General features: G+C 38.2%; 1 protein-coding gene across 1 annotated transcript; it reads left to right on the top strand.

Moving 5' to 3' along the window:
• DHX29 (DExH-box helicase 29) lies at positions 1–24569 on the top strand. The gene is made up of 26 exons (XM_035903706.1): positions 1–70; positions 883–996; positions 1561–1690; positions 2076–2218; positions 2834–2959; positions 3405–3531; positions 3834–3995; positions 4572–4737; positions 5701–5824; positions 6541–7137; positions 7823–7966; positions 8060–8236; positions 8837–8977; positions 10441–10585; positions 10787–10907; positions 11827–11911; positions 12523–12611; positions 13213–13341; positions 14131–14206; positions 14889–15113; positions 15993–16129; positions 16756–16849; positions 17569–17871; positions 19236–19367; positions 21434–21530; positions 22285–24569. The coding sequence occupies exons 2-26, from the start codon at positions 886–888 to the stop codon at positions 22338–22340; spliced, it is 3837 nt and encodes a 1278-aa protein (XP_035759599.1). The 5' UTR covers positions 1–70; positions 883–885; the 3' UTR covers positions 22341–24569.
• Positions 24570–26482: the final 1913 nt, after the last annotated feature.

Below are 26482 nucleotides of genomic sequence, written 5' to 3'. Positions count from 1 at the left end.
AAAAACTTACAGTTTTAGTTCAACAACAGATTCCAGTGCTGCTGCAAACCTCGATAAATCTGTTCTTAAGGCGAGTATCTTCTTTGGGTAAAACAACTTTGGTTTTGTAGTATTCTTTTAGCTGAGTAAGTATTTCTCCAGCTCTTCTTTGGTATTACGTTATGCAGGTAAACTACACTCATGTATTAGACTTTGACTGTCTTGAGCTTGATGCATTTGGGATTTTGAGTGTGCTTTAAGAAATAGGGGTAAGCTAAAAGGGCAAGAGAATGTCTGTATTTTTAAGTAACAAATTATACACTGCATCCAGGGCTACTAAGAGCTATGTTAGGGCTTCTGCTGTGCATATGGTCTTTTCTTCCTGTCAGAGGAAGAAAACAGATTTTATACAACAACCTCAGTAGCAGGTGAAGCTTGGTTCATGTTTTAGAGGTGTTAAGAATATTAAAATTACTGTTTTACTAAAATTATTTTTTAGGTCAGGTAAGAAGGAGTGTGTCACAGGTTGTGTCTTGATGATCAAATTATTTTATACCAGTTCTTGTAAGAAGAGAAGAAAGGCCTTGTTCTTTCTGGTAGAATTTTTTTTATTTCCTTACAGTATTTCCCTTGACATAGTGAATTTCCTTTAAGATGTAAATGGGCCTTCTCTATAGTAAGGAATTAACTCTTTTATTTCAAGTAAAAGCAGATAGCTTGCAAAAGTAAAAAGAAAAAAAGCATCCTGTTCATAAGAAATGTTTACAGCACTTAAGCTGGAAAAGTTGGGATTTGAATGGCAGAGAGAATCTGCATTCTTATTTCCTTAGCTGTGAAGAGCATTGATATGTCATAAAAAACTTGTAATATTTTGCTTTGTATCAACTAATTTTCTCTGTGCAGGTAATGATAAATGGTAATCTGGAGAAAAGGATTATTGATGTAATCAATGACCATAAAAAACAAAATGATGACAAAGGAATGATTTCCAAAAGACTTACTACTAAGAAACTACAGGTAGAGTTTAAAGTGTTGCTCTCCGGCCACTTTTCATTTAGAATAAACAGATTCTTTTTTGTTGTTCATATCACGTGCCATACTTACACTTCTGCATGTAGTACAAGCCAGTGTTAGCATGCTTTCCAGTAGTTACATTAGTGGTTAGTCAGTGGAATCAACAAGTATGCTTATTAGGAGAGATATGTCTTTATGCATTCAGTAATTAAAACCAGAGTCTTCGGACAGGATAGAGTAATAGAAATTAATCTGAATGTTTTATGTTTCCTACATTTTTCATTCCTTATAGTTGGGAAATTGTACATTTTTCTTTCTAACTAGAAAATACGTTCTGTGTACAGGCTGGAATGTATATTTGTTTGTACATATGCATACATATTTACAATAAAATTATTGTAAGATCTGTATGCAAAACAGGATGTTCTACTCAGCCTTCTGATAGATTAATTTGTGCTGTTTCCTCCATTTCATGCCAGTTATCTGATATGTGGGAAATAGGAGTTTACAAGGCTGTATTAGATTGCTAGATTAATTCCTAATATTTTTTAACTTCTTTATTTATAGGATGTATATATGGCTTTACAAAGATTCTCTTTTAAGACTGAGCACATTGAGGAAGCAATGAAAAATACACTTCTATATGGTGGTGATCTTCACTCTGCACTTGACTGGCTTTGTTTAAACCTTCCTGATGGTGAGTATGGTGACAGAGAATTGACTACAGTTTTTAACAGAAGAGTAACAGGACCTACTCTGGTGTGAGAGTGCTTTGTAGTAGTAATTAAGTATAAAGTATATTGTTTCACCAAGACTGGTAGTCATCACAGTGTTCCTTCCTTAGAAGTGCTGCTGACTGGTTCTGGGATTTTTTTTAGTGTATAAAGTTTTGTAGACCTCTTACTCCTCCTCTTAGAGTTTTATGGAATTCCAACAAGCAATGTTGGCTTATCTAAATGCTAAAGCTTAATTTTATTTCAGGCATACTGTTCTTGTTCTTCTTGTTGGCTCACAACATGTTTTAAAATATTTTCAGTAATTATTATTGACATATTCTGTGATGTGGGTTTCTTATTTTGAAGATGCCTTGCCTGAAGGTTTTAGCCAGCAGTTTGAAGAACAGCAACAGAAACCTAGAGCAAAATTTTGTTCTCCTGCATCACGACATGAACCTCCACCTCGCATAGCAGATAACAAGAAGAAAGAAAATGGCCCTGAAACTAAGGTAATCTGAGAAATTAATTTGTATTTACTGGATGGAAGAGAGGATTAAGTGCTCTCAAATACAGAATTTGCATTGACTTCCAACACTGATGTGAAAAACTTCTGAAAACATGATATGCTTAACTGTCACCCACATTATCTTAACTTCAGTGGAATGGTCATTCAAAAGTAAGATTTTCTTCATGTGAAGTCTAGGAGACTCTTCATACTTGATCTTTGTGGTAAAGCATAGCTTAATTTTCTCCTGGAATGAGTTTATTCTCTTTGTTTATAGATGGCGCTCTTCACATACTTGTGTGGCTTTGAGTTTGCCTGTGTACTTGCAGTGTTTTGATTTTTGTGGCTATTGAATCTTAAACCTAGAAATTCGCAAGAAGTCTTTTCAAAGTGGTGTCTTTTTTCTTACAGCAGTTACTGTTCAAGTGTTAAGATCTCGAAGCATACCATGAGATGTTTATCCTGGTTGAAGAAGCTTGCTCCATGTTTTTGTTATTTGTGTCATAACTTAGTTTGTGTATATATAAAATCTTAAGCAATAGTTCCTATGTACTGACAGAGAAAAGCATTGGTGTTTTCAGTTACTGTTATTACTTTTCATTTTCATTGCCATTTCTAGGAGAGGAATGTGGGGAAAGAGAAAGAAGTGACTATGAAGGAATGGATTTTGCGATACGCTGAACAACAGAGTGATGAAGAGAAGAATGAGTCTGTGAAAGAGACAGATGAAGAAAAGTTTGACCCAGTAAGATAGAATAACAATTCATGGAAGTCTTTCAAAAAGTCGTATGTCTGGTACATCTGCAAAGTGGTGGATCTACTTGTTAAAAATTGGGGATTGAGTACTTTTTTTACGTTATCTATTTTTACATTTGCACGCTACTGAAGAGGAAATGTGTTGAAACTTCTCCTTTCCTAAGTTGTTTTTCCTTTTCTACTCTTTTGTACTGGGCTCAAAATACTGAAAGCATTGTGCTGGAGAAATTCTTGAAACACATCTTAGTGAGATTAGGAGAGCGACTATCGAATTCTGAGAGGTTTTGACTGTTAGCTACATAAAAACTAATTGTTCCTCCTTTGTGTAAGCTTGGTATAAAGGACAAAAAAGCCCCACTTTTTTATTGTGAAGCTTATTAAAAGTGACAAGCATACAATATTCAACTTGTAGTTAATACTTCTGTTTGAAATAGAATGAGAGGTATGTACATCTGGCTGCCAAGCTTTCAGAAGCAAAGGAACAAGCAAGTGTCTCCAAGCAAGACAAAGACAAGCAAGGCCAGAAGGTAGCACAGGAGAAAATAAGAAGAATTCAGCAAGGTAGAGCTATGCAAATTACCTGTGTTTTATTTTGTCACCTGTGTATTTGTTAGGCAAGTAAGTCTCTGAGTGAGACTGAATTGATTTCATCATCTCTTACACCACTGTATGAATTGCAGGCTTTCCTGAATCTATGCTTTCCATGTGTGTCAAATTCTAAAAAGTCAGTAACATTTAGCTACTTCTGCTTTTGGGTGCTCTGTATGGATTAATATAACTGATCTTTTCTTTTTAAAGATTTAAAGATTAAAGAATTCTCAGCAGTTGGTGGGTGTAAGTTGTATTCTCTCTCTCTCTGGCAGAAATGGCAATACTTGAAGAACATCCAGTATTTAATCCGGCTATAAAGATTTCAAACCAACAACAAAATGAAAAGAAAAAAAATCCCTCACCTCCACCTCAAGAAACCACTTTGAATTTGAGCTTGCTTGAAAAACCTGATGGTGCTGCAAAGGAGGACAAAGGTGTGTTGGAAATGGTTCAGTACAAGCTTGAAGTGTACCACAAATTTCCCATGTTAATTCTTGTTTTTCTAGGTTGTATTGCATTGCACTGCTGAGTCATCAAGCTGTGACTGTAGGAAAGGCAGGTGGACTACCTCACTGACCAAGCTGTATTTGTTTTAGCAGATGACACAAAGTTATTTTTGCTATACCGCCATGTCTAAAATATTGTTGGGTTTTTCCTAAATTGTAGGGCTACTTACTGTTTCTGTTGTCACCCCCTCATCTTTTTAAATTATTTTTGTTGTAAACCTTCAAACTTTTTTGTTGTTTTCTAATAAACTTTAGTGAAAGTTCTTAAATTATTGGGTGATCAAAGATGGCAAACCAAATACTGTAACCAATTTCCTGCTAGATACTTCTGTGGGAAAAGCAGGAATTTGTCATGTATCAGTACCAGTATTTCTGCAAAACACTTCAGAAAATACTGCTCTCTAGTAAAAGTACATATAAAGAAAAGGTAAAAACATTCTTGGCTATTAAAGGAATGTAAAATAAATTGTAAGAGACTTAAAATGTGTCTTTTTGCTCTTGTAGTGAAAAAGAAAGAACCGCTAGATGTAAGAAATTTTGATTATAGTGCTCGAAGCTGGACTGGTAAATCTCCAAAACAATTTTTGATTGACTGGTGCAGGAAGAATTTTCCCAAGAGCCCAAATCCGGCTTTTGAAAAGGTTCCTGTTGGAAAATACTGGAAATGTAGGTATGTATTTCCTATAAACTTTACATTTTCCTTTTGGTTCATTTAAAAATAAAAGTGCTGGCTACTTCTGTCTTGTTGTGTTGATCCAGATTTATAAGAATATAGTGAGTTTGGGTTAAACTATCTCTTTTTTTAGTCCCTGAGAGAGGTATTTCTCTCTGGATAGCTCTGGACACTACCACAAAAATAAGATTCTGGTGAATGATCCTGTAAAGAAGGGAGTTTTTTTTAATTCTGTACTGGTGAATGAAATGGGCATAAGTGAACCTGTGGGATAAATTTTGACAATTAACTTCTGGTATTTTTGTTCAAAGTAATATATTAAAACATAGGTTTTAAGCATATGAATACCAAAAACCCTTTGGGGATTGTTTGAAATAAAGTTGAAGTTTAGAAATTTGTATGAAAGCTAACCAAAACAGTGCGGTATCAGTGATTCTAAAAGAAACTTTAAAAAATGAGTCTATAATATAGTGGTATAAAGTAGAATATTGTAATGTAGAAATGGCATTGCAAATGAGTAACGGTTCTTGAAGAAACTAAGCAAAAGAACCTGTTGTCTTGCTCAAGATAAAAGCTACTAATATACTGTTTGTCTAAGAATATGAGAAATTTGGCAGTTGGTCTGACAGCCCAGTTAAACAGATGTTTGCATCTCAGTAGATCATTAACAGTCATCTCAATCTATGCTAAATAGTTACAAGCACACAAATACTTAGTCCTTCTTCCATAAAAAAAATAATCACAAATTCACTGCTGGAATTGCTGAGATTTTTCTGCTATTCTATCAGACCTTATCAGCTGTTTCTATTTACAAAATACTATTAAGTAACATTAAGTTTAATTTGCTTAGTTTCTGTATTTGAATTTCACTCTTACATTTTAAACAAAAACATTAACAGGTGTGCTACTTATATAGGCAACAAAAATTAAGAGAAATGCCCGTATGTATTTGTCTTTAAGGGTCAGGATTACAAAATCAGCAGATGATGTAATGGCTATGTGTCCTACAATCGTAACAGAAGACAGTATGCAAGCACAACACCTAGCTGCTACTTTGGCACTCTATCATTTAACCAAAGGACAAGTAAGGTTTTCACTAATATTACTGCTCTTAGCCTGGAATCTGCCCCCTCAGTGGGATTGGGGGAGAGAATTGGGGCGGGGGGGAGGGGAACTAACGATAAAACTCATGGGTTGAGATAAAGGCAGTCTAATAAAAGAAAAGAAGAATAATAATAGTGGTAATAGAATATACAGAATACATAAAACAAGTGGTGCACAATGCAATTGGTCACCACTTGCTGACTGATGTCCAGCCCATCCTGATCCCTCCTCCTTCCCTGGCTAACTCTGCCCCCCTCCCCCCCACCTCTGAGCATGATGTCCTATGGTCTGGAACAGCCCTGTGGCCAGTTGGGGTCAGCTGTCCTGGCTGTGCCCCCTCCCAGCTTCTTGTGCACCTGGCAGAGAAAGGGAAGCTGAAAAGTCCTTGACTGGTGTAAGCCCTGCTCAGCAACAACTGAAGCATCAGGGTGTTATCAACATTCTTCTCATACTAAATCCAAACAACAGCCCTATGCCAGCTACTAGGAAGAAAATTAACTCTATCCCAGCCAAAAACAGGACAGTAAAAACGCAAGCCAGTTGTATTACAGTTTTCATAGTTTCTGTATTCAGAAACAGCTCCTATTTCCTGTTTTGTCATATCTTTTGCTACTCAAGTTCATTAACACATAAAATGTTAGTGATACTACTAAGTAGTACATAAAGTAATTTTTCTTCTGCTTTTTTCACATGAAGTCCGTTCATCAGTTACTGCCTCCTACCTACCGAGATGTCTGGCTAGAATGGAGGGATATTGAAAAGAAAAAGGAAGAAGAAAACAAGATAGAAACCAACAAACCCCGTGATAACTTTATTGCTAGATTATTAAACAAATTGAAACAACAACAACAGCTGCAATCTGAAAACCAACCAAAAGTATCGGATGGTCCTGAAGATTCCTGGGAAAACCTAGTTTCTGATGAGGACTTCAGCAATCTCTCCCTTGAAACCTCCAACACAGATAACTTGGAACCTTCAAGGATTTTGTTCAAAAAGCTGCAAAGTTCCTCCAGATACCAGAGGCTTCTGAAAGAGAGACAGGAGTTACCTGTGTTTAAGCACAGATACTCGATTGTAGAAACTCTTAAAAAACACAGAGTAGTTGTTGTGGCTGGTGAAACAGGCAGTGGGAAGAGTACCCAGGTGCCCCATTTCTTGTTAGAAGACTTGTTGCTAGATGAAGGATCCAACAAATGTAATATTGTTTGCACACAACCCCGAAGAATCTCAGCAGTGAGTCTGGCAACCAGGGTTTGTGAAGAGCTAGGCTGTGAATCAGGACCGGGAGGAAAGGTAAGATGTGTCTGAATTCCTTTTTCTAGTCTTGATCAAATACAGGGGGCTGGATTGTTGGTACAAAGTGAAAACATATTTCTTACACAACCAAATAATTAGGTGTTTTCCCTTTTGGAAAGGGCTTCTTGCTACATCAGCTTTTTCTTCCCAAATTGTCACCTGTGAACCTCTGGGTATCCATATATGATTTCTAAGATCTTTAGAGGGTGACTAAGAGCAAGAGTGTTTCATAATGGGGATGGTCAAACATTGGAGCAGATTGCCCAGTGACTCTAGCATTAAAGATGGAGAACAGTCCTGCAAATAAGGCTCTCTGGTTTGAGAGGCCCCTTCCAAAATATGTCACTTTGTTATTTGAAGAAAAACGAGGTCTTGTATGGTTTATGGTAGTATTATTTGTGCAAAAATATTTTTGTTTGAGGACTTCGAAGAATGCTAAAAAGAACAGAGTTTACCAGCTCTTTGCTACTCCAGAGAAACTTAGTTGTAGATTTCAGTGTATTTCCTGTTCCTTAACAAAGAAGAGTCTGTGTGTGGAAAAAAACGGTGGTAGTCATTCATGCTATTTAATCAGCAACTTGTGCAGTGTCTGAATCTAACTGTTTAAATTTCACTTCATTTTGAATATGTCTAGCTTGTATGTTCTTAAGTTATTCCTATATTTTTATATGTTCTTTTACAGAATTCCCTCTGTGGATATCAAATTCGTATGGAATCAAGAACAGGAGAAGCCACCAGACTACTGTACTGTACAACAGGTGTCCTGCTTCGGAAACTTCAAGAAGATGGTCTTCTTTCAAGTGTATCTCATGTCATTGTAGATGAGGTTATCAGCTCTTACTATTCTGCAGAACCTGTCATTATCCTGGTCCTTAACCTGTACTAAAGTCTTACTACTGATAGTTCTTTCTAATTCCAGGTACATGAAAGAAGTGTCCAGTCTGATTTCTTGTTAGTTATTCTGAAGGAGATCTTGCATAAGCGTTCAGACCTGCACCTGATTTTAATGAGCGCTACTGTAGACAGCGAGAAGTTTTCCAGCTATTTCTCACACTGTCCCATTTTAAGGATCTCGGGGAGGAGTTACCCTGTTGAGGTAGGCAAATATTTCTTTGATTATGCAAGACACTTTGTATGCCCATATACAGTGTTTGCCTCGTTAGCCTCTGTAGGAAATAACAACTATATCACTTTTTTTCTTACCAAAAATACATATCTTAAACATATGTTTCAAAGACTTGTGACCCTTTTCCTTTTTAAAAATATAAAATAGCTTTAGTGCTTTGAAGTACAGGGTTGTACTATTTTTTCTGATTGACTGATTTTGATCAACAATAAATCCATCAGTGGCACTTTTATTTTTCTCTATTCAACATATGTAGAAAAAGTATTAAAGAATTCCCTCCCTCTCCCATGCAATTTTGCCATTACTCTTATGTATGTTTCTCATGTATATTATATGGGCTATGGTAAAGGTAATGTTAGTGATCATGTGGAGGGGCCCATTAAAAATCTATAGCAGCTCTAACTTAGGTTTTCAAAAATCATGAGAGAGATTAATTTGAAGTTTGCAAGATCTATTACAACATTAAGAGAAGGGCATGCCCTGTTTTATGTAAGTTTTAAAATAAAAAAAAAAAGGTGCTGATTAGTTTTTTGACGTGCCTTGTATTTCTTCTGTGAATTTTCACTAAAGATTTTCCATGTTGAAGATGTAATTGAAGCAACTGGCTATGTTCTGGAGAAAGACTCAGAATATTGTCAGAAGTTCCTAGAGGAGGAGGAGGAAGTAACAATAAATGTTTCTAGCAAAGGAGGAGGCACTATGAAGTATCAGGTAAAATAGGCATTTCTAGTTTGGGCTTGGAAATTTTGATTATTTTTTAAATTACTTTCTCATTTTAGTTCTTACTAAATGTGACTGGATTGTATAATACCAAGTATTCTTTCAGCTGATAAGGCAGACACAATGGCACTCCTACAGTGGAAACCACTTCTTAATGCTACACCCTTATGTTTGTCTCTCCAACTCCTTTATAGCTGCCCTAATTTTGCTATATTTGACATTTGAGTTCTCTTTGTACAGATTCCCAGCTCTAGATCTATATACAGCAGCAGGGCTAAGTATTTTCTCCTAAAGAATTCTCCTAAGTAGTGAACATAAGGACAGAAGAGGAAGGCCGTGTCCTCCTTAGCTGAAAAACTCCCCAAGATCCTCCAATTTGGCATGCCAAATAAGATCATTTACTTAAGATTGTGTAGAGCTTTTTGGTTTAAGAGGCTGTGGTTAACCCTGTAGGTTCTCTGTGAGGACAGCTGTGTGTGCTTTTGGATCAAAACTCTTGAAAGGAAGAATATGTGAATGCTGTCTGACTCCAGGCACCTTAGGCTGTTCACCTAGACTGTATATATTTTGGGTAGATACCCATTTGCTCTGACTTGCTCTCTTAAAATCTCTGCAAGACCATTGTCATGATCAAGCACTGATGCATATGTTGAAAAATATGCTCTCATGTGCTCTGATTTCCCCCCCACACCAGGGTCATAGTTACCCAGTACATTACAACAATGTCCTGTAGTTGAAGCCCAAGTGCTCTCTTGAGTGCTTCTCCATCTTTGTGGTTTATTTCTGTTGAGCCTTTGGTACAGAAGGATATGCAGTAGCAAGTTTCAAGTACGTTGATTAACAATGAAGTAATTTACAATAGTGCCACTTACATACTTAGCATAAGGTTTCTGTGTTATCTTTAAGGTGTTTTTATAAACAATTTAAATGCTTGTATCTTCTGCTAACTCTCCTTTTTCCTCCTGCTCCAAAACACTGCAGAAGTTGACACCTAATTGACTCTTAACTTCTGTTGCAACCATTAGTTGAGAAGGGTGAGGTGAGGGAGAGGAGAAAGGGTAGATCAGGTTCTTATACCCCAAAATAGGGGTTTTGAAAGAAGAGTAGCCACCCTGTTACCCATTTTGAATTGATACCAACTGGATGCCAGATATGGACCTGGGAACTGTTTTCATTTGTAAAACAGACTTACAGTACTGCTTGTACAGACTTTTAATTTTTACTTTTTTTATCTGGGATGTCATTTAACAGTAGTAGATACCTATACATAGGTTATATATGTGGCTGTGACTTAATCTAACACACTGATTTTGGTGGGAAGATAGTAAATTAAATGTGTGTTATCTCAATCTGTTTTAAGAAACTGAAATCAAGTGAATGACAAATTGACCTGCTCTCTTACCTTCTTCTAAAACACTGAGAATATGACTTTTTTTCCTGCTCTTCTTTTTTAGGAGTGTGTCCCAATCCAGTCTGGGTCTGGTATAGAGTTGGCTCCTTACTATGCAAAGTATAGCAGTCGTACACAGCAGGCTATCTTCTATATGAACCCTTACAAGATCAACCTTGAACTTATTTTGGAGCTGCTTGCATACTTAGGTACAGTCTACTTCTTAAGAAGGTTATATACTTGGGGCTGTCCTTTGGACTTATTTTCCAGTGCTTTCTATTGATAATGAAGTAGTTGCCCTCATTCTTATATCAAACATTGTAAAAAATGTTCACAGTTCCTGTTCTCAAGTGAAACTGTTTGCAAATGCATGTTTATTTTAACTATGTGCCTGTACTGTAATTTTCCAGATAGAAGTCCCCAGTTCAAGAACATTGAGGGTGCTGTGCTGATCTTTTTACCAGGCCTTGCCCATATCCAACAGCTGTATGATCTCATTTCAACTGACAGAAGGTTTAACTTGCGTGACAGGTAATGCAGATATTTTCTGTAAGGTAAATGGTCTAACTTAATGAATATGTTTGGGTTTTAAGGTTTGCTATTCTTGAAAAGGGAAAGTGGGAGTTATAACTCTGAGCTGTTTGTGCTACAAATCTTAGGATTGGTAGGAATTTCTTAGGAATGGTGCAGTAATAACTCTTTCCTTTTGACTTTATTTTTCAACAAACTTACTTAATCACTAAGCACTTGACTACTACTTTTCCACTTCTTGGGGTAGGGAAGCTGCTGTATCTGGGATTAAGATTTCTGTGGCACACTGTTTACATGAAAGTGACTACTTCGGGAGAAGAGATCCAGAGACAGTAATCTACTAAGAGAAATGGCATAGGGTTGTAGTGACAGTTTTGAAAACTATTTTGTGTGTTCCTAAAAGGTAGCAACACAATGGCATAAAAAGAACATTTGCAGTCAAATTCTAAAGAGTCACAGATGGACCGAGATGTTGAGGTCTAAAAGAGAAGGAAAGTGCAATCTCTATGGCTGTCTCATCTCTGAAGGCCTTTATTACTCAGGCTGAAAGTTGCATGTGTTTATAGTTCTCTGCAAAGTTACAATAATGGTCCTTGTCTTGGAAGCACAATGCAAAGGACTCAGGTTCATGGACATATAGTTCCCTTTTTTGCTAGGCTATTGATGTAAATTAACCTAGAGTTCTGCAGTAATAGTATTTTTCCTGTGTTATTACCAAACAGGAGAACAGCCCTATGAACTAACGGTGTTATCCTTTCTTGGTAACTGTAAAACACTGAGGCAGACTTTCATACCTAATCATACAAAGTGAAAGCATCCATTCCAGTTACTTTCTCCAAACTTGTCATCATTCTTTTTTTTTTTTTTCTGTATCTTAGTTTGATAAGTGTATATTGACTAGTGTAATTTCTTGTTCTAGGCACAGGTTGATAGCTTTGCATTCTGTTCTTTCAACTCAGGATCAAGCAGCTGCATTTACAATACCTCCTCTTGGTATTAGAAAGGTATGATATATTTAGAAAGGTAAAGTTCACTACTGAAAAGAGAAACTTTCTGTGTGTGCAAATTTGAATTGTTGTAAAATGAAATCATACAGAATTACACAACAACCAGTTGTTCCTGGAATTTTCTCACTGTGAAGAAACGATTCTTCTGATTTGGTGCTCTGTAACAGCTAGCATACTCTGAAAACCTTGACAGTAATAAGACAGACTTTTAAACCTAATATTTTTGTAATACCTTCTTTAATTATTGTTTTCCTGTATTTTAACTATCGTTAAGCAGTAACTATAGCTTTTATGTAGAAAAACACTATTTTACTTGCTGCTAAACTATTTAATTAAAAGTTGACCACTTTTGGTAAGTACTAGCTAGCAATTTTAACAGATTATAAAACAAAAAATTAATGTGAAATTCTCACTTTTGATTCCTTGGTAATTGAGGAAGACTAAATCCTTTTCCAAGTTTTGTAGCTTTTAATGCTTTGTCAGATTATTTAAGGAAACATTTCTGGGTAAAGACGTTGACCAAACTTATTCTATACTACTGATTAAAAGGATGAAAACTGTTAGACATTCCATAATGCTTTTATTTATGTTATATTACTACTTTTCAGATTGTTTTGGCAACCAATATAGCAGAGACAGGTATTACGATACCAGATGTTGTCTTTGTAATTGATACTGGGAGAACAAAAGAAAATAGGTAAGAGGTTAAGAGGTTTTTTTATTTTCATCAGTCATACTGTGATTACTGTAAATCTTTGAAGGCTAGTACTGTGCAAGCATTCTATAGTTTCCTTATTAAACTACAGTTCTGGACAAAAAAACTTGCTGAGCCCATTGAACAGCTTGCTGTTTAGGTACAAGTTTGGGATGAATCTCTGGATTTTCAAATGGTGTGATGAACAATAAGGGGAGTTGTTCATAGATATGGAGAATCATGATTAAATGCTGGATTAAAAATAAAGTAGATCCTTTTTACACTATCTCAGTTTTTAGAAGTTATTTTTTGTCCATTATAAATGTAAAAAGCCCTACAGAATGTATTAGAGCAACTCTTAATTGCTAGGGAGATGAAATAATGTAATAGCTCTTCCATTTTCCAATTTTTACACTTCCATTAGTGAGTTGTATCCAGAGTTCTATGATGTACAGTTTCCCCCAGGCATGCTTAGTTTTCCAACCTAAATATAATATTTTCAAATAAATGCTATTTAGATATATTATCAATATGCTGGTATTTAAGTATACATCAAAACTTTGATTCTGAAATCTGAATGGGCACTTGCTTTACAATTTTCAAGGTACCATGAAAGTAGTCAGATGAGTTCCCTGGAGGAGACCTTTGTTAGTAAAGCTAGTGCTCTGCAGCGACAAGGAAGAGCTGGGCGTGTTAGGGATGGATTCTGCTTCCGAATGTACACAAGAGACAGGTACTGTAAACTTAACAAGGTTTTGTAAATCACATAAATATCTTTGTCTCTTTTTCTGTGCAAAAACAAGTAGTCTTCTTGAAATTCACTGTAATAACTGCAAACTGGAGAGATTAAACTGTATAAAAAACCCCAACCGACAATTTTGAGTATCATCTGAATAAAGTGTTATAATAGTCTTTTTAGTTCATGATTTTTTAAAAAGTTAATTTTATTCTTAGTATCTCTATAATGTAAGTCTTTTTCTAGGTGTCATTCACAAAAAAGTTACCTCCTGAACTTTGATTTTTTTTTTTTTTTTCCTTTTTTTAATCAGACAAACAAGTAGGTTTCTGAGGTGGTATCTCTATGGATAAGAGATGGGGAAAATACCAAATTGTACAGCACTGCAGAATTAAGCTTCTGTTACTGCAGTGGAATAAGCTTTTTCTGCTTGTCTGGTAGTCTGAAGCAACTTTCAGCTGAGAAACAGTTAAGGTAAAAGTATTTTGAAATAACCATCTTAGCCACATGCAAGACTTTCAGGTTGAGAGCTATGCATTTTAAAAATTTGTTTCGAAAATCACAGTCCTTCCCTCTCTTTCACTGAGACTCGTGCTTTCCAAGCCACAACACACTCCTTAATTTTCAAAGGATGAACGCTTTACCCATGCATTAAAACATGTGCCACTCCAGCACCTTGGCCCTCAAAAGAACATCTGCAAAGATTGAGTGTGTGAAACCTGAGTTAGTAAGTTGAATTTGGAGATTAAATTGAATATCTATGACTGTGCTTTTATGATGTTGCAGGTTTGAAAGTTTCATGGAATATTCTGTTCCAGAAATACTGCGTGTGCCTTTGGAGGAATTATGCCTTCATATAATGGTATGGTTTTGGTTTTAAAATTACTGACCTTGTTAGCTAAAAATATTACATGTGCCTTTGGAGGAGTTACACCTTCATACTATCATATGGTTTTGGGATTACTGACCTTGTTAGCCAAAAAGGTTTGCTAGGACAGCCCTAATCCAGTGTAGTTAGTGGGATTTCTCCCACCAGAGCAGGGGGGAACCCAGTATCCTATGTGTTGGAAAATCCAGAGCATGCTGCTGAGTGAGAATAGTGTATTATACTATTCCAGTTTACCTCAGAGTGACAGTTCAAACTTACCTAAATAGCCTTCAAACTGTTTCCTACTTAAGCAAGCAATTCCATTCCCTCTCTCCCCATCCTGAGTGAGTAGGATATGCATGAGAAAACAAGTAATGTGGCAAATTAATGCTAGGTTGAACTGCATCTCATTAGGTTTGAGAGTATCCTGCTCATCTGTGATCATTGGTAACATGCTTCTCCGATCAGTGGTCATGCCATACGAAGTCCTTCCAAATGGAGAAGTTATGTTAACCTAATGTGGGGCATGTCTGCCTTCTGGGAACCAAGAGGCTGTTTTAGAGGGGAGGGAATGTGGGCTTTTGATTGCAAGAACAGCTTTCTAGTTTCCTTTGTAGCTACTAGAAAAGTTTGTTATAAATTTTTATATTGAAATATATGCCCATTTACTCCACAGAAATGCAATCTTGGCTCTCCTGAAGATTTCCTTTCCAGAGCATTAGACCCACCACAGCAGCAAGTAATTGGTAATGCAATGAACCTGTTGAGGAAGATTGGGGCTTGCCTGTTAAACGAGCCCAAGTTGACTCCATTGGGCCAGCACCTTGCAGCCCTTCCTGTCAATGTAAAGATTGGCAAAATGCTTATATTTGGTGCTATATTTGGCTGCTTGGATCCTGTGGTGAGTTAAAAAAAAATTGTATCTAAATTTTAAGAAGTATAGAAATGGTTAACTCTTTACAACTAGTCTGATTTCTTGCAACATGGTATTTTTAAAGGATGATGCAAGAAGTTAAAATATTTTAAGGTGAGGACACTTGGACATCATGGAGGGGAACAATCTAAATCTTCTTTACAGCTGGAGTCTATGATCTTAAAGTTTTTTTCCAACATAAACTATTCTGTGATTCTTGACTCCTAGGTGCTATTCACAAAGGGGTAGTCAGACTTGGTCTCCGGTTTTGTCCCTTACAATCCCAGAGGGTATGACACTTGCAGAAAAAGCCCTCTTACGTATGGCTTAGACCAGTCTGGATTGCCTCACAGTTTGTCAGCCAAGAACATGCTGATGTAAAGTTACTGCAAGTTGATGTAGTAACTTACTGTACGAAGTCTGTGGCATAGTTTACACTTTCACCTAATCCATTTAATTGACTGCAAATTAGGAGAAAGCATAGGTATGTTAGTTGCTGAAAACTGAAAGTTAAAACCCTTTGTTCTCTCAGTATCTCCTGTTAATGTGGTTTAATCTAAAACAGTTGTTTAATCTGACCGTCACTGTATTGTACTGGATGTTACTCTGTCACTTGACAAACCATATCATGTGAGTTTTGATATTTTTTTTTATCAGTGCATATAAGGCACTATGTAGGCAATGGCTTTAAAATAACTATGGTTTGAATTCTACGTAGGAAATTCTTAGGGTGTTAAGTTTTCCTTGAGACTTAGTAGAAGATAAATTATCATTAAATATTACTGTACAAGAAAACACTATTTTTATGATAAACCTGTAAGCTTATAATAAAATACTCCTAAGTGATATGTACTTTACTAATTGCAGGCAACTCTGGCTGCTGTTATGACAGAAAAATCCCCATTTACTACACCAATTGGTCGAAAAGATGAAGCAGATCTTGCAAAATCATCTCTAGCAATGGCAGTTTCAGACCATATAACAATCTACAACGCTTATCTGGGGTAAATGATAATTCTCCTGTGCTTATAGCTAGATGAAGATAACACTTTAATGTAGTTCTATAAAGAATTCTTAATAAATATCTGCTCATGAACTACTTGCACTTCAAGGTTTTTCTCTTCAGAATAACAATAGATTGCCAAATACTGTAACACAAAAGGATAGCTTGCTTAGTACCTTATCCTTTCATTCCTTTTAACTGTGCTTGCAAACACAGAGGTGTACTGTGTCTGTTTATCATAGTGTTTGAAGCATTTTGTTTGTGGTTTGTGGTGTGCTGACCTGAATATTTTGTATTTGAGAAAGTACAAATGTGTATATTACCACTGTCTCAAAAACCACACCTGAATTTTGTTTTGACTGTCAAAGACAGACAGAAGTGTGTATTTTTTGAGAGAAAATGACCTTGTCTTTTTGTTAGAACCTGTCAAATTTATGTCAAAGGCATGTTCTCTGGAGTGCTCTTAGACCAGCAGTGTTCATCTTCATTAATGGCACTTCTTTCTAGCTTTGAGTTGAAGAATGCTGACCAAAACACAGTATTGCCTTTTAACTTACTACCACTTCATATTGTTACGCTCTTGATGTGATTCTTTTTGCTCTAATGTGATGGGATTTTTTTCCTTAGGTGGAAAAGGGCTCGGCAAGAAGGGGGGTATCGTGCTGAAATGACTTACTGCAGAAGAAATTTTCTTAATAGGACTTCACTGTTAACTCTGGAGGTAAACCAAGTAATTATGCTCTGCACTCAAATGTTGTTTGTTAAAATTTCCATCTGAAAATGTCCTACCCTTTTAAAGATGTGATATATCACAGTTACTGTTTAAACAGGACAAAAACCCAAGTGGAATGCTAGGGATGATGAAATGTACACTCTCAGTCAAGGTAGCTGTGTCTGCAGTGGGGTTTTGATATGCACATGTTGGCATTCATCTTTGCCAGTCACTGCCATTGGAGGAGCTAGTCCTTACTTCCACCAGAGAATCAAAACTTATGAACTAAAATACTTAGACTGTGTTATTCTTGTTATCGAAGAACAGGTCTGTTAACAGTTTGAAAGCCACAAACTTAGGTAAATGGCCTTTTATTGTTGATGAGGAAATGTTTTAATTGCCCTTTCCCATTTAAGTTTGGGTCACAGCTCTCCTAAACAGAGATGGATCTTCGATGCAAATGTATCTTTTTATTTTAACTACAGGTGAGAGATTTAGTATTTGCAGTATACATAGTACCATATATCCAATCCTATGTTCCAGGTAATGTTTTTCTCATAGAAACAGACAGTATTCCAAAGTGGCTGCAGAAAATACAAGTGTTTTTCTAGTACGAGATTTTGCCCCGGAAAGCATGAATATTTGGGATGGAGTGTTCTTGCCTGCTGATCGAGTGGAATATGTACCTTTTTAAATTCAGGGTTTCATTAATACCTTACTAATTTCAGGATGTGAAGCAAGAACTCATTAGGGTGGTGAGAGCAGCTGGGTTCACAGCACCTACAACGCAACGTGGATGGGATGGAAATGGAGCCACACAGTCCATGTCTCTCCACGAAATAGCTCTTCTTAAAGCTGTGTTGACTGCAGGGCTGTATGACAACGTGGGAAAAATAATATATATGAAGTCTGTGGATGTCACAGAGAAGCTGGCTTGTGTGGTAGAAACTGCTCAGGGTAAAGCACAGGTGCATCCATCCTCTGTAAATCGAGACTTACAGACATACGGATGGCTCCTTTACCAGGAGAAGGTAAGTGAAACTAGTGAATGTAGCTGATAGTTTGTGTAAATGTGGAGTTATGCATCTAATACTGCTGTATGCTATTTGGTATAAAGTATATCTGAATGTCGTGTTCATCTTAAGAGTATTTAGTATGTAGTGATCCTAAAGTTTATAAAAATGAGTCAACTGAGTACTGAAGAGAGAAGTTAAGACTGAACATCATGAACAAATCTGTTCAAGGTAGAACTGGTAGCTATAAATGAAAGTACATTTCTGTGTGTCATTTAACTTAATAGTATCATTGACTTTTTTAATATACTGCTATTGATTTTAATATGATCATTTTAAGCAGTAATATGTAGCAGGCACTTCAAAGTGCTTTTTCTTTTTTACTGTTCTAAGCAGACTCTTAAGTTTTTGAAACTTGGTACAGGCCTTGCATATCCCCAGTAATAACTTAAAATGAAATAGCTAATTCTGTAATTGACTGCTGAACTTCCTAAGTGAATTGCATTTTTTTTCCTGTCACTTTCTTCCCCCTCGCAACTAAAAATTTTGTCAGCTATTTGCTAAATTCTAGTGTTTATATTTAGCTACACTTGTAGTACAACAGAACCTTGACAGCAGTTGCTTAATGGCCAGCTTTACAGTAGAGAAGCAGGAAATTACATTAGACTTCTTAATGCATATGAAGTGATAGTATTTTTTGGAGAGCTGAAAATATTTCCTGCTCCCAAGAACCTTGTAGTGTAAGGGCAATGCAGCAGCCAAGGTGGGTAAGTTATTCCACAAACAGTGCAACAAACAAAGCCTGCACTTCTGTGTGAAGATGCACTGTTTCCTTTCCTCCCAGTAGAACTCCTTCCCATCCTATTCCGTCTATCTGTGAGAGGCTCCAAAGCCAGAAGTAGCATGTGCTCAGCCCCATAGTTTACTCTGTGTATGTGTCTACACATGCGCCCACATTTATGCATGTACATATGTGGGTATAGATAGATTGGCAAACCAGCCACTGCAAAGAAGAATGTATAATGGAAGAGTTTTACCTGTCTGTTACGTCAGTAGGTTTGTTAATTTTGATGTTTCTTCTCTGAACAGCACTAGGCTAACATCGTTCTGTTTCGATTTTAACAAGAAAATTGTGTCTTTAGCTAACTTCCTTATAGGGTAGAAGCCTGTCACTTACTTAGAGGTGATGTATTTTATGTGGTCTAGGGCAGACAAATTGCCATTGATCGTTCTGTATACAATGACTTGTGTTGATTGGGTCTTAAAAGATAAAAAGTATATTTTTTGCTTTTAAAAGTAGTGATCAAATTTGGTGTTAAAGATTTTATGTGGTTTGGGTTTTTTCTGTTATTGTTTTAAATCTTGTGTTTGTTTATATGCAGGTGAGGTACACCAAGGTGTATTTGAGAGAGACTACTTTAATATCGCCCTTTCCCATTTTGCTTTTTGGTGGGGATATAGAAGTCCAGCATCGGGAGCATCTCCTTACAGTTGATGGCTGGATCCATTTTCAGGTATGGGGTGATAACTACCTTTTGCGGTTCCATGGGCTTCTGTATTACACAGTTGGTGTAGCAAGCTTAATTCAGAACACCATACAGTGGGAAGAAGGAAGGAGAGAATTAAAGGAGATGATGGGAAATTCTATATACATGTAAAGAAATCTTAGCAAATCACTCGAAAGAATAGGCTTGTAATACGTGGCTTGTAAGAAATCAGTTCCCTCTCCATGATGACAATTCTTCCAGAAAAGCTATTGGGAATTAAATATACTAAACAGTGACTTACAGAGCTGGTACTGAAAGCAGATGAGTGTGCTATTTTATGTTGTACTTCCCTACAATCTTACAATCATGCAAGTACATATTTATCTTTAAAATACTATTTATTTTGCTTTATAGCCCAGAGTTATTTGGGAGAGAAAAAAAAACAAATGGAAAATACCTGGTTGCTTTGGTTTGGGGTGTTTGGGTTTTTTTTTGTTCAGAGTTTTTTCTTTTGGGGTGAAAAAGTTTTACTTGGTGTCATGGTTTAAACCCCAGCTGGCAACTAAGCCCCACACAGCTGCTCACTCACTCCCCCTGGTGGGATGGGGGGAGAGAACTGGAAAAGTGAAAGCAAGAACTCGTGGGGTCAGATAAAGACAGTTTAATAGGTAAAGCAAAAGCTGTGCACACAAACAAAGCAAAACATCAACAGGCAGGTGCTCAGCCATCTCCAGGAAAGCAGGACTCCATCACGCATAACCGTGACTTGAGAAGACAAATGCCATTGCTCTGAATGTCCCCCTTTTCCCCCCAGCTTTATGTGCTGAGCATGACATCATATGGTCTGGAATATCCCTTTGGTCAGTTGGGGTCAGCTGTCCCAGCTGTGCCCCCTCCCGGCTTCTTGAGCACCCCCAGCCTCCTCACTGGTGGGGTGGGGTGAGGAGCAGAAAAGGCCTTGACCCTGTGTAAGCCCTGCTCAGCAACAGCTGAAATATCCCAGTGTTACCAACACTGTACCCAGCCCAAATCCAGAACATGGCCCCATATTGGCTACTATGAAGAAAATTAACTCTACCCCAGCCAAAACCTATTTGGGAATGGGAAAAATGAGTGCATTTTTGCAGACAAAATTTAAGACAGGTGATGTACCAAAATTCTCTGTAAATTCTATTAAATGGCAAACATTGGCTTTTGCTAGCCTGACCCTACTTGGTTACAGTTTTCTGTGCTCCTGTGGGTCCTGTGTTTACACTCAAGGAAGACTATAAAGATACAAAACACTTATTTTGCACTCTGCTGATGCAAGTAAGCAACCATCTAACTGAATTCACTGGTTATCATGAACATGGAATTTTGAAAAGTGGTTCCCTTTTGGGTTTGTTGGAGACCTCTTTATGGTGCCTGGATGGCTACAGGTTATGCAGTTTCTGGGCTGATTACATCTTGTAGTGTGTTTCAGAATTCCTGTTTTTCTACTGAGATTCTAAGCAGAATATGTTGTATTTTGTGCTTCTTCCATAATAGCTATTTATTGTACCACAGACATAAATGAAGTAAAGACTGGAATAAGGAGGGAGGAATAAAATGAAAGATTCCTGGAAAAGGCTTCAGCTCTAGATATCAAAATTCTTAGTGAGATTTAGGAGGCGTTTGCAATTGCTTTCTCAGGAGGCCTTGCAGACCACCTGAGAGGTAAATGTGTTGATGCTTCATTTTTGGTGTAAACTAATTTGTACTTTTATGCCTTGGAAAAAAACCCCAATTAGAGTAAGCAGGATATTGGTAAATTAATAATTTCACTGTATGCTACTTGTTCATGATATGTGTGGCAACACATTCTGAGTTACCCTTCTGAGCTGCTGTTCTTTAGGCTGTGGTGCTACAAACAACAGGTGCTTCAGAGTAAGAGGGCATAATGTAAGCCCAGCCATTTCATGAGTACACTAGCCCATATGCGTAAAATTATATACATGCATCATGTTTATAGGAACTTTGTAATAAACATCTATTCGTATGTCGTCTTTTAATAATCTGTATTTTGGTAAAAATGTCTGAGTAAAGCGAATGTTTGTCTTCTCTGTTCTTTATAGGCTCCGGTAAAGATAGCAGTAATTTTCAAACAGCTGAGAGTTCTCATTGAGTCTGTTTTAAAGAAGAAGCTTGAAAATCCTAAAATGTCACTTGAAGGTAACTTTATTACCGCATTGCTGACATTACTATTTGTTAAGTGGACCTTGTGGCAAATCTGAGGAAGCATTAGTACACTGCATCCTCCCCCAGTAGGGTTAATGTGACTTGAATATCATTCCATTATCTTGAGAGACATCCAAACAGTCGTTACTAATCCTACATAAATTATGTGGCTCACCCCAGATGTATGAAGATCTGTACAACTGCTGTTTTGAAGATATCCCTGATAACAACGTTCAAGGTAGTGGTAGTAATGGTGAGGTATGCGTCTCAAAACAGAAGTAAGATGGTGTGTGATGAGCCTCAGGTGTGGATGAATTTTAAGTGTTAGGCAAGTTGTCTTGTAATATAGGTTAACGATGGGGAGCTGCATGTTGGCTGCCTAAGTAAGGGATGGAACAGCACAATTTAAACTTTGAACACTGGATGTTCTGAAGAATACTGTAAGTGGGGAGGAAGAAAGGGAGTTTCTGTATACTAATGTGTATTACTTTCTGAGTCTCTTTTGTGAAGTACTAAGAGGGCCACAATCAGCTCATGGAGCAATTTTATAAACTTTCTGAAGATGTACTGTGGACATTGTTTGCCCTTTTACTTCACAAATGGGAATCCCTTGCCCTTTTTTAGAGTCTGGCATCGCCTAAAACATGAAGATTTTAAGTTGCTGAGCCCTAGACTTGTCTTCTGATTTTTTGGGAATCTATTTTTAAGCTTGCTCTTTTCCATTCACTGTGCTTGTTTTCTTTCCTAGATGACAAGGTCTTGCACATCATCAAAGAACTGATAAAAACAGAGAATGGTAACTGAAACCAGAAATCAGTAACAAAGAGCTTCAGTAATGGCAGGGGATATTTACTTCTGTTGAAACCGAAAGTGTTTAAATGCTTAGTGTGGTTGATACCAGCCATGATGTGGAAAGACTGCATGATTTTGCTTAGAATTTACTTTTATCACTTTTAAAGATAAACGTTGAATATGTTTGAGTCTTTACAATACATTTGGTGCCATCAGTCTGACTGTATGAATGATGGATGGAAGCAGTTTCTCTTCAGTGTGAAAAGGGCTGTGGTGAATTCCTCTTTTGTTTCATGTACTAATCATACCATCACTGGTGGTGCAGACTGTAGTAATGATTAAAAATTGGGTCCTGAATCTCAGTTGAGTAGAATTCTATTAGATGTGTGCAAACAGAAGCAAACGTTTCTTATGTGGGTTTCCTAAGCGGTGATTTTTTTATCTATGAATTTACAGTATTAAAGCAATACATCTTATAGATGTCTTCATTTTTCTGTATGGCTTACAGTAAGAAGTTGCATGGACTGTTGTGGTCAGGTGCTCAGCTGACAAGTGTACTGACCAGCAGCCCTTCCCCATCCTCTGCCTTTTCTTGTGCTTGTTCCTCCCTATTCACCCTGATCCTTGTCTCTCCTTGCTACTGTAGTAAGTTTGCCTTTCCCTTTCATATGTTGTTTTGCACGGTCCTGTAAGCCCCCTCAAATGATGATCATTGCTTAGGGACATGGTTTAGTGGTGGGATGGCAGTGTTAGGTTAACGGTTGGACTTGATGATCTTAAAGGTCTTTTCCAGCCTAAACAATTCTGTGATTCTATGATCATGTTTTTCCCCCTTCATTGATCAATGTTCAGGTTGACTCTCCTCAAGGCTGTACCAGAGCTGTTCCTTTAATGGCTCATCAATCAGTGGCTGAAGCCTTCTGGTCTTCATTATCCTCTCCTATCACTTGCTCCTTAGTGTTTGTGTGTCTGTGTGTTCCTTGGTTTTTTATTTCCTTTATTCTGAATACTCCTTAACCAGATAGCTTAATGAACCAGAGGCTTTTACATTCCACCTATCCACACCATTTACAATTAGGAAGTGAATTTTAGACCACCAACTCAGCTTTCAAGAATGAGGAGTATTTGGGGGGGGAAGAGTTTGCCATTAAACAATTTCAGTTCAGGCAGAAACTCTGTATGTACAGGCAGAGGCATAGTGCAGAAGATAATTTTTGTTTTAATATCAAAGATACAGATTTTGTGCAGCAGAGGTTAGTGTACAGAAAGGGCACTGAGGGAAATGCAAAATATGTGGAGCTATCCAATTAGACTGTTGTAGCAAAACTGGTGGTACTGCTGTGCTGAGAGAAACAGGCTGAAAGTGAACCAGCTTGTGTGTGTTAACCCTACACTCAATGGTGGAAGAGGCAAGTTCTCCTATTACTAGTTTGCGAAGAACTTTGAGGGAAAAGTGATCACATCTGTTATCCTTTTATGAATTGTAAACTAGTAGTAGTTCTGGTTTCCTAGAAAAGACAGGAACTGTCTTTGACAGGAATTGTCCTTGAGTTGTTCTCCCTTATATAGCTGTGATGCATAGAGAGGTTTTGTTCCATATATCATTCATGTGTGGTAATGTTGAAATTCAGGGGCACTCTTTGTGTTCCTCTAGCATGCCCTGCTCTGTAATCTTTTAAAGAAACAGCTGCTTTCAGTTGTTACTAAGGGGATATATTGTAATAACTGGGAAATTGCACACTCTCCCAAGTGAGCAACAGTTTTCTGCAAAACAAATGAAACAGGTCACACTGTGGTGTACAGATAAGCACAGTTATCTTAAAATTCAAAACAAAAAAAAAGGCTACACTGGCTTTCTGCTTCTGCAGTGTACGTGAGCAACTTTTGTGCCTGTGCTCTTTTGGGTGGATGAACTTTCTCTTTTGTTCCATTTATTTAATAAATACTTCTGTTAACACCTTTGTGTATGTCCCAATCCAATCTCGGGGAGGTTTCGATACAATCCTAAGGACAAGATTAAGACACTAAATCCAGTCAGATGTCATATAACCTTTCAACTTTATTTCCAAGGTGGAGGGAGGAGGTAGCCATGTGAGGAGGTAACCAAGGGGGGTAAATGGGAAAAAACAAGAGAAAAAAGGAAAGGAGGAATGAGAGAAAAGGAGAGAATGAAAGGGAATGGGTTTATGTCTGGGAGGACGGAGGGAAGAGAGAGAAAGAGATAGAAAGGACTAGCTCCCACCGCCCCGGGTCCAGCGATGTTCCGGCGCCCCTATCTCTGGCATAGTTGATGCTCCGGTGCCCCTCACTTCTGCTCCAGGTTCAGTCCACACGATGCTGGCTTCATCGAGGCGGATTCCAAGAGGTCCAAAGGGAAGGAATGAAGATGGGAAAGAGCCCCCCTACTGGACCACACACACCCCTTTTATAGGGGTTGGGGTCCCTTGCTCATGTGCAGATCGCACTTGTGTATGTGCTGTCTCCTTTGGGCACTTTCTACCTTTTTCACGCAGGTGCATGGTGTTTGTCTGCAGACTGTGAGGGCGGAATCCTCTGAGTGGTGGGAAGTGGTGGTACAATGGCAATGTCAAGACAAACCGCATTCAGTAATGGTTTTCCACAGTGTAACTTTTCTCAAAGCATTTGTCAGACACAAGACCAGTATCAATGGATCTTTCTCACTGTAGTCACAACAGGGTTCCTCAGGGTGTGCTTTTTTTTTTTTTTCCAAAAAGCAGCATGTCCTACTGGTTTCTGTATACTCTTCTTGGAGAGGATTTCTTGCTTCTGCCATTCAAACTGCCAAATTCCCACCTCCTCCTCTTCTGCTGCTGGGGTCATAGACTGCTTGAAGCTTTCTTTTTTTCCTTTTCCCATTGCATCTTCTCCATCACTCGACCCAGGAGAGGTTTTCTTTTTCCTTCTACAAGTCTTTCCTCATCTATAGCGGACTTGATCAATGAATCACATAACTGTAACTGAAATTAGTCATGTCTGGCCTCAACTCTGCTTCTGTAAAAACCAATGCAGGAACATTTTGATTTCCCTCCTGTTTAAAGGGCTGTTTAAAATAGTGCTCTGGTACATAAATAGTCCATGGACGGAAGTGGACCTGAGACCCAAACTGCCCAGAGAACTCCAGTGTTCCTGGTATCTCCCCTGGTGTATTAGAGCTGTATTTCCCAGTGACCTCCAATGAAAGTGGAGTTATGTGGAACAATCGGTAGCTGTCAAAGCTCACTGGGTTCCAAATTAAAATGCTAGGAGCTGGAGATACTCTTATTTTAGTAGTGGCAAAATGGAAGATGCAGTGACTTCAGGTGGCTTGATTCAGGCTCTGCCATAACGGGGTTTCATAGAATCACACAATGGTTTGGGCTGGAAGGAACCCTAAAGGTCATCTCATTCCAACCCCCCTGCTATAGGCAGGGACACCTTCCACTAGACCAGGTTGCTCAGAGCCCCATCCAACCTGGCTTTGAACGCTTCCAGGGATGGGGCATCCACAGCTTCTCTGGGCAGCCTGTTTCAGTGCCTCACCACCCTCACAATAAAGAATTTCTTACATCTAATCTAAATCTATACTCTTTCAGTGTCAAGCCATTGCCCCTCATCCTATCGCTATGTGTCCTTGTAAAAAGTCCTTCTCCAGCTTTCCTGTAAGCCCCCTTCGGGTCCTGAAAGGCCGCAATCAGGTCTCCCCACAGCCTTCTCTTCTCCAGGCTGAACAACCCCAACTCTCTCAGCCTTTCCTCACAGGAGAGGTGCTCCAGCCCTCGGATCATTTTTGTGGCCTCCTCTGGACCCGCTCCCAACAGGTCTATGTCTCTCCTGTGCTGAGGGCTCCAGAGCTGCACGCAGGACTGCAGGTGGGGTCTTACCAGCGTGGAGCAGGGGGGCAGAATCCCCTCCCTCGACCTGCTGGCCACGCTGCTGGGGATGCAGCTCAGGAGACGGTTGGCTTTCTGGGCTGTGAGCGCATGTTGCTGGCTCATGTCCATCCTTTCATCCACCAGTACCCCCAGCTCCTTTTCCACAGGGCTGCTCTCAGTCCCTTCCCATTATCCCCCAGCCTGAATGGATACCGGGGATTGCCCCAATCCATGTGCAGGACCTTGCACTTGGCCCTGTTGAACCTCCTGAGGTTCCACCGG

This window comes from Egretta garzetta, unplaced genomic scaffold (genome assembly GCF_000687185.1).
Source record: "Egretta garzetta isolate BGI_Z169 unplaced genomic scaffold, ASM68718v1 scaffold471, whole genome shotgun sequence".
NCBI lineage: Eukaryota > Metazoa > Chordata > Aves > Pelecaniformes > Ardeidae > Egretta > Egretta garzetta.
This window is presented reverse-complemented; position numbering and strand designations above follow the sequence as displayed.